The sequence below is a fragment of the Athene cunicularia genome, assembly GCF_003259725.1.
Source record: "Athene cunicularia isolate RWA chromosome 22 unlocalized genomic scaffold, athCun1 chr22_part1, whole genome shotgun sequence".
Taxonomy (NCBI): domain Eukaryota; kingdom Metazoa; phylum Chordata; class Aves; order Strigiformes; family Strigidae; genus Athene; species Athene cunicularia.
The window spans coordinates 3,733,779-3,748,477 of record NW_020799128.1 but is presented as its reverse complement, the minus strand read 5'-3'; the positions used below and the strand labels follow the sequence as shown (position 1 = coordinate 3,748,477).

The 14,699-nt window shown below is 41.6% G+C and overlaps 1 protein-coding gene across 1 annotated transcript in view; it reads right to left on the bottom strand.

Annotated features, from left to right (window-relative positions):
- Window positions 1-453: 453 nt before the first annotated feature.
- The window catches only part of UNC5D (unc-5 netrin receptor D), an 84,572-nt gene continuing 70,326 nt past the window's right edge, over window positions 454-14,699 (bottom strand). The window contains exons 15-17 of the mRNA XM_026863022.1: window positions 12,389-12,553; window positions 10,723-10,901; window positions 454-8,562 (exon numbers count right to left, since the gene is read on the bottom strand). Of these exons, the coding sequence (XP_026718823.1) occupies window positions 8,358-8,562; window positions 10,723-10,901; window positions 12,389-12,553 (549 nt within the window). The 3' untranslated portion in view covers window positions 454-8,357. The remainder of the gene's footprint in view (window positions 8,563-10,722; window positions 10,902-12,388; window positions 12,554-14,699) is intronic.

The window sequence follows — 14,699 nt, the reverse complement described above, 5'->3', positions numbered from 1 at the left end:
CTTTAGAGGGAACTGTCACATCCACACGCAGAGAGGTTTCGCATCTTCCGTCTTGCTAAAAGCAGAATAATGGAAGTTGCTTTTGCAAAGTCCTGGAGCAGGGCTTGTACATATGCTCAGACAGATAAATAAGGTGTTTCAATCAAATGCCTTAAATCACATTTTAGGTTGAATGTAATTGGCATTCTTCGGGTTGTAGCTCAGACTAGTAGGAAGCAGGATGATATTCCTGAATTGTTTCAATGTTGTCAGTAAAGGGTAGACTTCATTTCTGGTCCATTTCCTGTAATTCTGCAGGTTTTCTGGAAAAAGGTGCCCAGTACACAATGTTCCAGACAAACTGCCATACAAGGCTCATGAGAAAACCAGTGAAGCATCCCAAAGGGCTCGTATCAGCGCGTCTTGCTTCATCACCGACATTAATGGGCCACTCACACAGTACTCCAAGATGTCAGTAAAAGACTCTTTATTCATAAATAACTGATATGCAGTAATTTACGTCTGTACATTTATCTTCAAAAGGCTATAGCCATACAGTTTTTGCAAACTCTACATAAAACATCCAAACTGTCCATTATTACTTTTTCAGTACAATATAACACAGCTGTTTGGCATTACCAAATATATATGTATATATATTTATATATGTACATGTGCTGAAAAAAGAAGCCAGTGCAGCCTTTTCCAAGAAGTCTTTCCCAAGTATTTTACTGTACAACATTCAGAATTTACATTGATAGAACAAGGCACAGAAAGTGTGGTATGAAGCCAAGGCCATGCTTTTTGTTTTATGTTCTTCTCTCTTCCCTACTCCTTCAGCTTCATACTAAAGAAAGCATTCAAACCTCTGCTCTTTTTTTTTTCAGTTCTAAACACACTGAAACTGTGGGGAGAAGTGGGGGGAGGGAAGAATTGCTCAGTGCAAGAACAAACATTTTCAGAACCTGTTCACTGCCAAAATAAAGGAGCAGAAGAGAAAATAGGTCTCTCTAGAGGAATATACTTGTGGGTTTTTTATCTTTTAAAAAAATTATTATTTAATTTGTATTTGATTAGGTTGAAGTTCCCACTCCCCTTTTCACCAACAGGCTGGTCAAAAGTTTTGAAAGTGCAATAAAAATTTTTCAGTTAGCTCTGGTCATACGTGACACTCTTGGGTCTCCCCAGACTGACCAGCATCACATTTTACTCCACCCAAATTAACGAAAGGTGTCCAACTTAACGTTTTTGCACCCATGTATCAACTGAGATCAGCAGAGTCACAGTGGGCATGAAATTTGATTCAGAGGTGGGAGGAGGCAGCTGCGTCTCCCAGGTCACAAATTATATGATGTCAGTCTGCTGTTGCCAAAGCTGTACCAGCAGTATGGACGTGCCACATCGCCCGTGAGGCCTGTGTGTGCGTGCGCTGATGCATCAGGGAACTTTGTGAGGTTCAGTAATGGGATCTGGGTTTTAGATTCAAAGTAGAACGAATGCAAAAGTTTACAGCTTCATGTAAAAATGTTCCTCCCTCCCCCTCCAACTTCAGGGCACAAATGGGGGAAAACTGAAGGAATTGCTTGAAAAGATCTCATCAGGTTAATGTTCCAAATTTCAGTATGGGAAATACCAGGTCTTACATTTTTTTAAACTGCAAAAACAAAGCTTCAGTCAGTTCTAAGTGAGCATTTGTTAGGAAACATTCTTGTTCTCTGTAGCAAATACTTGCTGTTAGATCCATGTCTTCCCCCTCCTGCCGTATCAGAAAAAAAAACTTCAGCCAGGCTCGGTGCAGAACACCCTTAACTTCATTATGTGCTACACATTTCCTTTTGGGATTAGACAATAAGATTTATATACAGAGACCAGATAACACAGGGGTTTGACATCTTCTTAAATCTGCAGAAGTACATTCTCAACCAAGGTTATCACACCGGGGCAGACAAACTAAGTAGCTGCTGACAAAACCACGGTTCTACAGTAGGTGAGTGTCTAATCTCATTAGATTACAGTACACTACATTACAGATCAGGGACGGGTCATCTAATCTCCCTATCCCGTAGCTAAATTTTCACAAGTGACTTCAGCTCTAGTTACCCTGTGACAGCAAGGCAGGGAGGCTCCCCCTCGAATCCTGGCTCCCCGGGATTCCCTTGTAAAGCACAAACCAGTTATTCAATACAACTGAACAGCTTATTTAAAAGCAGCTTTTGCAATAGCTTGAAAATTACAATACACCCCGACCCACCCAAGCCCCAGACAAGAAACACTAGTAGAATCTGTACTATTCACCTCTAATACAAAAAATATAGTGGCAAATTCCTAGACATTTATTTTCTTTGTGGACAGAACAGTGAACATGGATAGCGACGGATTTTTCTGTTCCTTGCGGCAATGAGTAGAACATCAGTTCCGTTTTCTGCATTGCAGACACTGTTACTAGCAAATGATTCTCTAAGTGATTCTTTAATCTCAGAGTGATTTATTTATCTCTGTTCATGTTGGAAAGGAGATTTTTGCTACCGCTTACGCCAGTATTGGCAATGAGAGAAAAGAGCTGGACTGTGCGCTACTAGAAAATGATTCATGATCTCTTACCAGCATACTGAGTTTCTTTGTTGCTACAGGTATTGCGTGTTACATACCTAGTATTTTAGGTTAATGAACTTGATCAGGAATCTTTTAAGTAATTAACGAGACTGTTTTAACTAGGCAATCATTACATATCCAAGGAAAGGATATATGTGCCATTTTACATGCTGCTGCGGGAAGACCGCCAGCCTCTTCTGAAGCAGGAATAGTGTCAAGGGAGTCATCTTCCCAACGCACATAGCACAAATGAACAACCCACAGAAAACACCCTTCAGCAGGTTTAACATGAGAAAGGTTCTCAGTGAATAACGTTAACCATCTGTTAACTGCTGTGGAGAAAGTGGGAGAACTTCCTAAGGATAATGAAGTTAGTAAAAGAAAGGCTAGAAAGAGAAATCTCCAGATCTTTCTTAAGGAATTAGTTTCCTGTTTTCCACTTGGTTAATTACTACCCAAGAAATAACGCAGCCCTTTGCTTAAATATATATTTTATAGGTAGAAATAGACTGGAAAAAAAAAATTCAAATGACGAACAGAAGTCCACAACAGTTCCTCACTTGTTTTAGCTTCGTTGTATACATAAGCTATAGCTTTGTGTAGTGGAAAATAGTATCTGGAATTGATCAGTTACTGAGAGTTGTAAAACTCTCATACAGCACTATATTTCGAGTGAAAAAAAAAAAAAAAAAAAAAAAAAAAAAATGATGGGAACACCATGTATTCCTACAGGAAGATCCCTGGTTTAGTGATTTATGCTCAACAGGCTTCTCACTTAACCTGCTGAAAGCAAGCTGTGCCAGGCCCAGAGGAGGCGGCCAGCTGCTGCCAGAGATAAAAATAATAACAAAAATAGTTCCCTGTATTTTAAGAGACTTGTGTTGATATCTTTTCATCTATTACAAAAAGCCCGATAAAATTTTTGTGGGAGTATATCTTGGTTTTATGGGACTTGCACTGGTAAATGAAGTTTGAATTTAAATCTACAGAGCAGGGTTCCTTTCCTTGTGGCTTAAAGGATTTCAATGGCAACTCGTAAGACTGCGAAAGCAGTGTTGTAAAAACTGTAAATTAGCTTTACGATGCTGCAGTCTGGCGGAGCTGTGAAGAGCACCATTTTGGTGACAAAATTGTAAGTCATTTTTAAAATGCAACTATTAGTCTTAAATGACTCACAGCACAGAAATATCTGGGAAAAGTGCTTAGGAAGATGAAAATACACTAGAGCAGATTCTTTGGTGATGTAAAATCAAAACAGTTATTTCACCATCTTGGACTCAGGGCGGCTAGATGGAATCTTAAGTGTGTAACGTTACATTTTGCTTTCGTTTACTTTCTAGCTTGTGAAGAGATTTTTTTTTTTTACATTATTTTTTAAAATTCATAATTTAATAATACAGAGGAAAGGAATAAATTTTTAATTTCCGGCCTCTAATCCTGCTTCAGATGCTCCTTTACATCTGTGTTTTGCATCAGATCATACATATATGTATACAGATTTCCAAAACATCTTCTTAATGTAGATGTTAAAAATGTGCTTCTGGAAATTTAAGATTGCTAATAATGTTCAACGGATCTATTTATATAGCATTTGCATACAAATTCTGAATTGTCATTCTGAGAGAATACTGTATGGCAAAGCATCCTTACAGCAGGCTTGTGGGGGAGCTGGCAGCAGTCAGCTGCTTTCTGCTGTGGAAAATAGGAAGCAAACATTTAACATCTTTTACTTGTATTGTTCAGCTGTTTGTTAACGGTGACAAAATCCACGTTGCTGCCTCATTTATATGGCAGCAGAAGCATTTACCTAAAAACCATTTTAATTGCTCCATCTCTAAAACCGGGACTGTGCATAAAAAAGGGAGGAGAACTGGCATAAGCCTTGATAAGTAACAGTGCTAAGTGCTATTAATATCATCCCATGATGCTAACACAAAACAACAGAAAGAGAGCATCTGAAAACAGGCATGTCTGTACCAGACAGATCAGGTCATCAACAGATGCAGCGGGGGAAAGAGAATACAAAAAACCCCATAGCCTGTTTTTCCACTCAAAAGTCTGACTTAACGTTACTGCCCAGTTACTGCCTACCACTACCCATCGTTATCATGGAGAACGAATCATTTCCTTGTGACTTTTTTTTTTGTTTAATGATTTTGACGTCTTCTCTGTCACTTCAGTCTTTTTTTCAGCTACACTTTTTTTTTTCCTCACAGGTTTTATTTTCTGGACGTTCAGGATAGATTAGCTGGAGTAATTTGCATAGTGGAGTCGGTTACTGCGTTTCCCGGCACCCTGCGCACTCCTGCAGGCGTTTCTTGTGGCCTGATGCTATAGCAAGATCTTAATCCTCTGGGATTGATACTGAATGGGGGAACAGCAAGAAACTGAGGAAATGGAGGAACTGTGTGATTTCACCTGCGTTCCTGTTGAAAAGCAGGTGATTGGTCACTCCATCTCCAAAAAGATACAGAACGAGAGACAATACAGAGAATAACAGCAAGGATGCACAAATAAGGAGAATAAACCAGGGTTCTTCAGCCTAGACAAGGGAGTGAGCAGAAATGAAGCGTAAGAGAAGCTTGTAGAAGAATGCCTACTACCCACAAGGTGGTTTGGTTGCTGTTACTCAGTGATCCTTACTACACAGAACTAGGGGAACGCGGCGCAGCTGTGAGGCAGCGCGTGTTAAACAGAAGGAAAGCCTGGAAAGGAAGGGCTGCTTCAAAAAATGAAAGAGAAGATGGTGGCACTTGTTTCTCCTGGATGTTGTTCATGAAGGCCAAGTGTTTCAGTGGGTTCAAAAGTCAATTTGTGGAAGGACAGTACACGGGACTCTCCGTGGTCCCGATGCAACCCCCTGCTGAGGGGGTCCCTTAGTCCTGGGCACGGTTCCTACACTGTTTCCCTAAACTCAACCCTGGTCGCTATTAGAGACGCTGTACAAGACTAAATGGATTTTCACCTGACGTAGTATGGCAGTTCCGATAAGGCTGAGGTGTACAGCTAGGGAAGGTCACATCAGAAATGCAGGCTGGCAGTTGGGTTACTGCCGCACAGCCCATCCCGATGGGAGAAAGGCAAGTGAGCAGCATTGTGGCATTTCTAGTCCACTAAAACAACCCAAGAGCACCAAACCAAAAACAGGTTAGAAAAAGTGAGAAATCCTGATTCAGATTCACAGAAGTAAGATCATCTAACAAAGATGCTTCAGAAACGAAGAAAACCCAGGAAACACAACCTAAAGGGAAACAGTACTCGGTTGAGCAATGTAAAAATTAAAATCTTGCCTTAGGCCCAAAACTAAATGTTTTCTGTCATTGTAAGAAACTTTGACATTTATTCCTCTTCAGTACGTTAACTCAGACACTCGACTTCATTGGATTTTGGCTCTAACTTGGTGTATTCTAGCGTGCAGCCCAGACCCCCGGTCTCGAGGCCCTTTCAGGTGTAACTCTGGAGGTCTAGACACCTCCTGGTTCCTCCCTCTCCAGGCTTCACTGAGCATTCCCTAGGCAGAGTTGGGTGTCGCTGTACAAAGAGGTTTTTCAAAGCTACTCAAGTCTTGAAAGTAAACACTGCGCATTTCCTGAGAAAAAGCTTTAAGGTCTGAGCTTCACGGAGCAGCTCCCTTTGACCCCACCTGCCGTGTGTAGCTCAGGTGTATTTGGAAAACGAGAGGAGAAAATACATACAGCTCTTCAGAATGACACGAATATGTTACAGCACCTGCAGGGTAGTTCCTCGGTCTTTGCCGTGGCAGCTCACCTAAGCTAGTCTGAACATTAAAACTGTGTCTGAGGAGAAGCTGAGAACAAACTGACTGCTGGAGAGTGACTGTAGCTGGTTTCCCAGACAATGACAGCGCTTTCTGTGGATGCCATTCCCTATTTTTTTTTTTTTTTAATTCATGACATTTTGTCCAATGAAGAACAGGTTTCTGAGGAGGAGGACTGGAAGTCACTAGAAATATAATTCAAACACAGATAGAACCATGTGCTGCTGAAAACAGTGACAGCTTGCTGCCAAATAAGCTGGTATTTTTGTCTCAGTCTTAAATATGCTCGCAGCCATTATGATTTCCCATCGCAAACAGGAACTCTCATGTCAGACTGCATGAAATACTAAAGTGCAGAAGATGTTTGGGGAAGTCTAAGTATTTATAAGTCTAGGCCTATTCAGGCCAGCTGAGCCGGAAAAGCAGTGAAATTTGCAGTTTCAGATCAGTGAGAACAAGCGGGGTCTGACATCAAGAGTTGTTGTTCATAATTTTCAGAACTGGAATCTTGGGTAAAGAAACAAGTTACAGATTATTAAAGATTTGCACACTAAATACCTACCCTGTGGCCTATCATGCTGCTCTCGGCCAAATGTGGGGGTAAAAAACCCCCCAGAATGCCTGTTTTCAATTTCTTGCATTTCCATAAAGCTCTTGGTTCCTGCTTTTATACGACTGTGTTCGCGTCACCAAAGCTGACAGCCTGGGGCCAGAGCTAACGAGCTCCCTGGCTAACTTCAAAGAATGTATGAGTAAAAATAATGGCTAAATTTGGCTCAGTACCAGTTTCCACTAGAACACTCACTCACAGTGACAGCTCTATTTTTGGTTCAGTTGAAGTAATAAATTATTTTTGTGTGAAATGGATTAAAAATGAAGAGCGTTCTCTAGTTAGATTCTGGTTTTGGTGTCAAACGCGGTATGTTTGTCACTAAACCAAGTGTAACACAGCCAGCTTTAAATCCTGTGAAATTTCCAAATTGGAACAATGAAGTCAAGCCAGTTTTTGGCAGTACCGTGTGGGGTTGATTGTTTCAGACTGAAACTAAACCAGAATTAGGCCTTGCTTAGGCTGACTGACTTCACCTTTACTTTTTAGTTTAGCCCCAGAACATGAAGTAATGAAAAATAAACCGTGTAAAATTGCTAAAACAGGGCTGGCAATTTCCTGTGTTTTATTTGGTTATTTAAATCCACCCCCAAAGAAATATTTTTTTGACTAAGTGAAAGTTTGCAGACCGAGAACTTCAGAAAATTTCTCTCACACACGCACACACACTAATTTCACAGAGAAGGGTTCTGTTCTGTTATTTTGTTAACAGAATAGGCAGGAAAGCTCTGCAGCAAATATACATTCATTAAGTGATGGAATTTTTAAAAGGAATTGTTTGGCATACACATGACATCCATTAAATAGTTCTGAGATCTTCTAATTCTGCAAACATCTGAACAGGATAAGGCCAGATTTTCCGTTTTCCTGTAGCAGAACCTAAGTGACAACATGATGCTCTCAAATGACATTTTAAACCCACTGTGTAAGCGTTCAGTTAGAGATGCAGGACAAAGGGGACTCCAGGCCCCAAGAAGAGAAGCCTTTCAACTAGGATTAACCTCTGGGGGCTCTAAATATTCAGTATCACAGTTGCTGATTTTCCCTAGGCATTATATTAGCATCACTGTTTCCTAAATACATAATGTCAGAATATTTACCTTTCACGGCTCTGTATGTCACTCCTTTCTGCCCCAGGAATGATAGATGTGTAGTTTTGGTTTTGATTTTAAAACATGAATTTTAAATGAGAGAGGACAGGGAGAAGCTTGTGTTTTCCTTATGAACGAGATGATTTCTAATAGGGCTGCTTCTGCTCTTCCAACTGAAAACTGCATTGTGGAAATGAGGGTCTGTTTCCATGCACACTGTGCAGAAACCCTTATTTCCTCCCTGCCAACGCGAATCTCTAGTGTATAGTCAAAGCTGGCCGTCAGTTCTGGAATGGAAAAAAAGTGACTAAAGTCCATTCTGTCTGCTGTAGTTGAAGTCAGGCTCCTCGATCTCAGTTTCTGTTACGTCTGAGATTTTGGAGTGTGTCCTTCCTATTTCTTCCAGGGCACAGGCGAGGGAGTCGAGGTCACCATCGTGCTGATGCCGGGCTTCCCAGAGGTCCAGAATGACAGCAGATGGGCTGCTTTGGGTGGCAAAATAGGAGAGATTCCTGGAAGGAGGGGAGAAAAAGGTGAACAAAAAGGATGAGGAACAGTACCGTGAATGTGAAAGTGCCCTCTGTGGTGCCTAGCACTACACATGTGTTTAAAATGACCAAAACGCCTTCAGGAAGAGTTTGATGAGCTGAGCTGAGGGAACCCTTAAGAGGACACACACCGGTGCATTTATCTTCAACTGTCACTTGCTCAGTTTAGCGGAAGGAGCCTGACCAAGGGACTTGCACATCAGTGCTGGCCAGCAGGACCATCCCATGCAGCTTCGAAAACCAGTCAGTCCTGGAAAGCATCATTAGTAAACTCAGCAAGTATTTGCTAGTGAGGGGAGTTATATAACTTAACATGACGCTGGTGATTATGTGAAGATATGACATCTCTTAACTTGTAAGTTCATATTTTATTAATAATGTAGTCTTTAGGACTTTGCAGGGGTGGTATTTGCAAAGAATTTGATATTACAAAGTGTCTTAAACATGTTACCCTGTAACTCCTATTTATGGGCTTTGGATATAATCATCCAATTAAGTACAATAACTTCACATTCAGAAGCATAAACGTTATTTATAGCATTTATATTACATCTAGATGTATTTCTATAAATACAGGAAGAAATGGATAAATCTGTAGCACAGAAAAGGAAATCTGGACTTAAATGCTGCTGTTTGGTTTTTTAAACCAACTCCAAGATAATTAAATATTTGCTGCTGACCATTGTTACTCTTCAGTAAAAACCAGGCAGGGACCATTTTTTATCTCAAGCTTTGCCAATGACCTTTCCCCAGTTACATTCATCTCCAGGGGCGACCGCAGTAACAGTGTGTGCAGGTGTAGCACAACTCCAGCCTGGGAGAAGTCCCCTGGAGCCAGGGTGTGAAGTTTTAGTGCAGGGAAAGAACAGGCGAAGCTGAGGAACTGAAGCCGGGCTGTTACTCTTGTCAAGTAACACCCTGACCTCAACTGAACCACAAGTGTGGCAGCTGCCTGGATTCGCGGGGGAAACGTGATGGTGGCACTAACGTATCGCACGGTGCAGCAGACAGGTGGAAAATCTATGAAGTCAAGTGTTGACCATGTGTTTTTTTAATTGGGTTTCTTAAACTGGTCAACAGCTTCCTTTTTCCATCTATGGATTTGATTTTATAAAAATAAATACTGTAAAGACTCTACGAATCAAAAGTTAAAGGCCTCTCACAAACTGGGTCTTACGCAGGTCAGTGTAATCTCCTTAGAACACCGTCCCTCAGCCTCCAGAGAACCCGAAATCTCCTCCAGCTCCCTCTACGCATGAGGAACGGGAACCAGGGCAGGTTAAAGTGTCTGACAATAGGTAGTAAACACCAGTAAGTAAAGCAGAATTTTCTGACTCTCTCAACTGCTGCAAGGCTATAAATTACTTTTTTCTTTGGTTCAGATGTGGTTTATTGAGATTCCCGTGCAAAGCAACAAGACAATGAAAAGTTATTTTGCTTGATTTAAGTATTCTTCTATCCTCTTGGGAACATGTTTATGGTGTTTGTGACAATCAGAAAATATTTCTGAGAGTGAACTGCCTCCACCAATTTAATTTAGCCAAGCAGAAAAAGCAAAATAAGTAGTAAATTAGTTTTTACAGCATCCTTCAGTTTTAATAATCATAACATTATTACTCCTAACAGTAGAGCATGACTTTCTTTTTGAAATATGCCTTTCCTTAGAAAAAAAAAATCTGCAAAATGTGTAATTCATTTTGGAATACAAAACATGTAGACAGAAGCCACAGCATCAAGCCAGATGATTTTTTTTAAGACAACGTGCAACCTCCTCAGTCCTTTAACCCCCAGCTTTCGCAGGACAAAACCACGCCAAGCTCCTCCTGCAGGCTTGTACCTCGCCCAGCCCCGACTCTGGGGGTGCACAAAGGGAAGGTCCACAGAACACAGAAACCGACCTCATCAGGTGGGACAGGGCACGCGGGTTTGTTTAGAGAGCTCCTGTTTTCAGCGGCGAGGTGTATATAACAGAACGTATGAGCTGCAGCTTATCCTTGACAGTGTGTTAATTACTATGCACACATCTTTAATACCAGCAAACAAACAAACAAAAAATCCGTAACAGCAGCAAATTATTCCTATTGCATATGTAAATGTTCACCTTTCAAAACCGCGTTTCATTACCTGTTAATGCTGTTTTTTTGTGCTAACATCTGCCAGTCCTTGCCTTTGGCGTTGGGTGTGTCAAACGTTGCACAGATTCGTTGTCTAATAGAGTAGGGGATTTTGAATGCTTTTGGACCCATCTGTGCAGGGAAGTTGCTGTCATCATGTGCAAAGAAAGTGATGGTTTCTCTTTCATTCTACATGGAATATAAAAGCAAAGCAGTTAGACAGGGCATCGGGCTTTCTGTTTCCCCGGGGTCTGTGGGTGGCTGCCTTCAGCGTAGTAACAGAGTAACGCCAAGAGTCCTCTCATACTCTCCTGCTGAAAGGGGAACTGAGACAAGATTTCTGCACAGCCTTCTCCGAAGGAGAACATCTGCGAGTGCAGCCCGTGCTGTACCTTTTTTCCCGCTTTGTTATGCAGGGCCCTGCAGCAGTGAGCCTGTCCACATACACCTCTGGGTGTACTGAGGCTGCTTCTGGAGGAATTAAAAAATTAAACCCGAGTCTGAAATTCCAGCTATAGACTGTAGAATTGGCACAGAAAAACAAAGAGCTAAGAGGTGTTTTTCTGATTGGTGAAGGAACTTCTAGAACATCACAAGCTCTTCCGTATAAACACATCTAAAATAGTGTCACTTTCCTTCTACAAGTTTCCTCTTTTTGTTTGTTTTTGTGCTGCAGATGAAGTCCAACAGAGCAGTGATCGCTAGATGGGATGCCACTAAAGCATATGTGTTTCTAAAGCTTTCATTGCTTAAGCCAAAAATATAGACACACAAATCTCTCATTTGTGATTTTTTTTTTTTTTTTTTTTTTAAAAAAAACACCTCAATTCTGTAAGTATCTCACTTCTCCAAAATCTCTTTGGAATCCAGGTCCTTTTGTAGATCTGGCCCCTTCTTTTCCCATGAAATTATACCAGTCATGTGTAGTAGAGCCACATTTCCATGCATTACTCATTTCTGTGCAATGCAGCATAAATATTAAATAACAGTGATGCTATAGTCTCTTCATATAACATTTATGACACATCCCAAAAGTCACCCATGCAAAGTAATAGTGGTGCTGTAGATATATCGCATGGTCTGACTGCTTAAATTAAATATGCAGAACAATAGTAGATTTTCATACCCTGCACATGTGAGATAAGCTACTGCTACCTGGTTAGTTCAGGGAATTGTAAAGCAATGAGCAGTTCAAGTATTCAGTTGTTATTTATATATTTATTTTACAGTCAAATTATCCTCACTCTTCAATCACTTTTTGTGATAGGCATGAAAAAGCCTTCCAAACTAGCACATCCCTTTGAAAACAGAATTTTAACACGCTCTGGGGACTTGTGGACAGATAGGTCCCTTTAAAAAAAAAAAAAAAAAAAAAGAGTCCAGAAACGCTCGAGGAAGTCAATAGTCAGGGGCCCAACAGCCATCTGTTCTCACCTCCCTGTGCTCCGCAAGCTATTCAGAAGCTTTTTGCATGAAAACCATTACCACCAACTCAAACCTAAATTATTTCTAGTGTTGTAGAATCCCTGTGCTTTGATTTCTGCTGGCAGTGGGGTCTGTAAGACTTGTTACAGCTTTGAACAGGGTGTAAGACACCGCACAGAGTCAGAAAGTCAAAAATCGGGAGGGGTCATGGCTCGGCAGCTTTAGAAAAAGAGAGAGCGAATGGGCTTTACCTCTAGGATGGATGTCTGGATCTGCAGGATTTGCTCGTGGCCCTTGACCTGCCGCACGCAGACCTTGCAGGAGAGCTGGGTGGTGGCGGGCGTGTAGCGCTCCAGGGAGAAGGCGCAGTGCAGCGGTGCCCGGCCGCTGCGCCACACGCGGGAGAACGGCACCTCCTGCCCGGGAAACCCAGGGGGGGACAGTTACAAACCAGGAAACAAGCCACAGTTTTTCTCCGAAGTTGTGTTTTTACTAACATCCCTGCAAACTCAAAGCGGGAAAAACTAATAAATTATGGTTGGATTGATAAATACTGAGACGTTCCGTTTACTGAAAGCTCGGGTTCCATTTGGTGACACAAATGATGGGACACTCTCATCTAAAACCAAACCTGAGAGATCAAGTTCCCTCCTCCTAGGCAGGGATCAGACCTCGTACTCCAACCGGTGTCTCCTTGCCATCACCTTGCACTACAGAATCCAAAGGAAGGAACTTGCCATCAAGAGCTGCGTTTCCTCGGTAAGTTAACGCAGCAGAGGGCATGGCAGCACATCTTCGGCTTTGTGTTCCATCCGCACCGATAAACACCCACCGGCCCGGGCAGTCTGCAGCCCCTGACCTCCCTGCTCCGTCTCAGGTTCATCCTGTTACGTTCTGGGACTGCTCTCAGTGACTCCTCTGCTTCAGCCAAGGAGAGTTTATGGGGTGAATGCCCTCATCAGATGCTACACAGACACTGCAGCAGTTCATCATCAGAGATTTCTGGCATTTCTGGCTGCTCTGAGTTCCTAAAAGCGCACGGCAAGAGGCAGGAGATGTAGACAGGGGCAGCACCTTCTGGTTTATGATTCCTTTGTAAATACCGAAGTTCCCTTCCTGGTGTCCTCTCTCTGTTTCATAACGTGGAGGGGGTTGGTTGGTTGGTTTTTCCAAACTACCATCAGCTATAAACCCACTATGCTGTTCTCCATTACAGCCATGAAGGCATGTAAATACTAAAAATAATTAAACCAAACATGTTCTCTATTAATTTCAAAATATTGGAAAATACCAGAGAATTGGCAACCTGGAGAATAATGTAAAAGGCAAAAAAAGGCTGATACTAATATTTCGTTCTATTATAGCTTAGCATTCATCCAGATGATTATGGGACATCATTAAACAGCTTCAATGAGCAATTATTCTAACACAAGAAAACTAGTTTAAGGATTTTTTACATCCGTTTTTCTAGAGGAGGATTATGAATTTTCACATTACTCTTTTTCATGCACTATTTTTTTAGATTTTAAAATTGATTTGAATAGCGTGCAAAGCTGATCCTTCAAATACAATACAGTAATTATGCAAATATGGTCTGGGCACGTATTCTGCTTGTGGTTTTCAGAGCTTTATAAAGGGTTAATGAGTTCACAGACAAGGACATAAAATGTGCTGCCTACAGGCGGATATAAATCCTTCGGTATTTAATAATGATAGTTATAACTGAGTGACCTACCAGCTAGTCACTTGTCATAATTAGCTGTTTAAATCAAGTAAACCATGCAGTATCAGCTCTTACGATCGGTCTGGGTCTGGAAGCTCACCGAAGAGCTTACAGCTCAGAAAAGATGCATTTCTTCATTCTTGCCTTCCTATAAGCAATTTTCTTTGGATTGAGGTGGTGATCTTTTCTATGTCCCTGAAGAAATTAGCTGTGCCCCGGTAATCTGAGCATATACAGCTTCAAAGATCCGCCTCAGCCTACACTTCAAAGCACACTCAAGACTAAACAAGGGAGAGTATCGCTGTACTCGTTGCTGATACAGTTTACAGCTTCTTCAGTGTCTCGGGCGATCTGTAGCGATGCTCTAAGTGATAACGACAAGCTCTGCGTTTAGATCCTGAGTTGGTAGCAGCAGCAAGATACCAACAGCGATAAAGAAAACATTAGCAAAATATTAGAAGTGGAGCAACTGTAATTAGATTTTTCCAGAGTAATCATCTCTGCTTTCACTCAGAGTAGAAGAATCACTCAGCTGAAAAGAATTATACGAAACATAATACAGGGGGGTAAATCCTGGTGGAACAATGAGTGTTTGAAGTATTTCAGAAATGCTTTCAGTTTTATTCTGTCTTTATAATTAAGTTCCTAGCAGACAGAGGGAATGTAAATCACCTCACAGCTACAGACATGAGACACAGTGGATCCTCCAGGAGACACAAGATGCTCAGAAGACACCTGCTTTTAACCCCCAAAGGTGCCCGTCTGGCTTCGTACCGTGCTCCTTAGAGCCTCTTCCTGCTCTTCACACCCAGCCAGTTTTTAAGGGTTCCCCCTCGTTA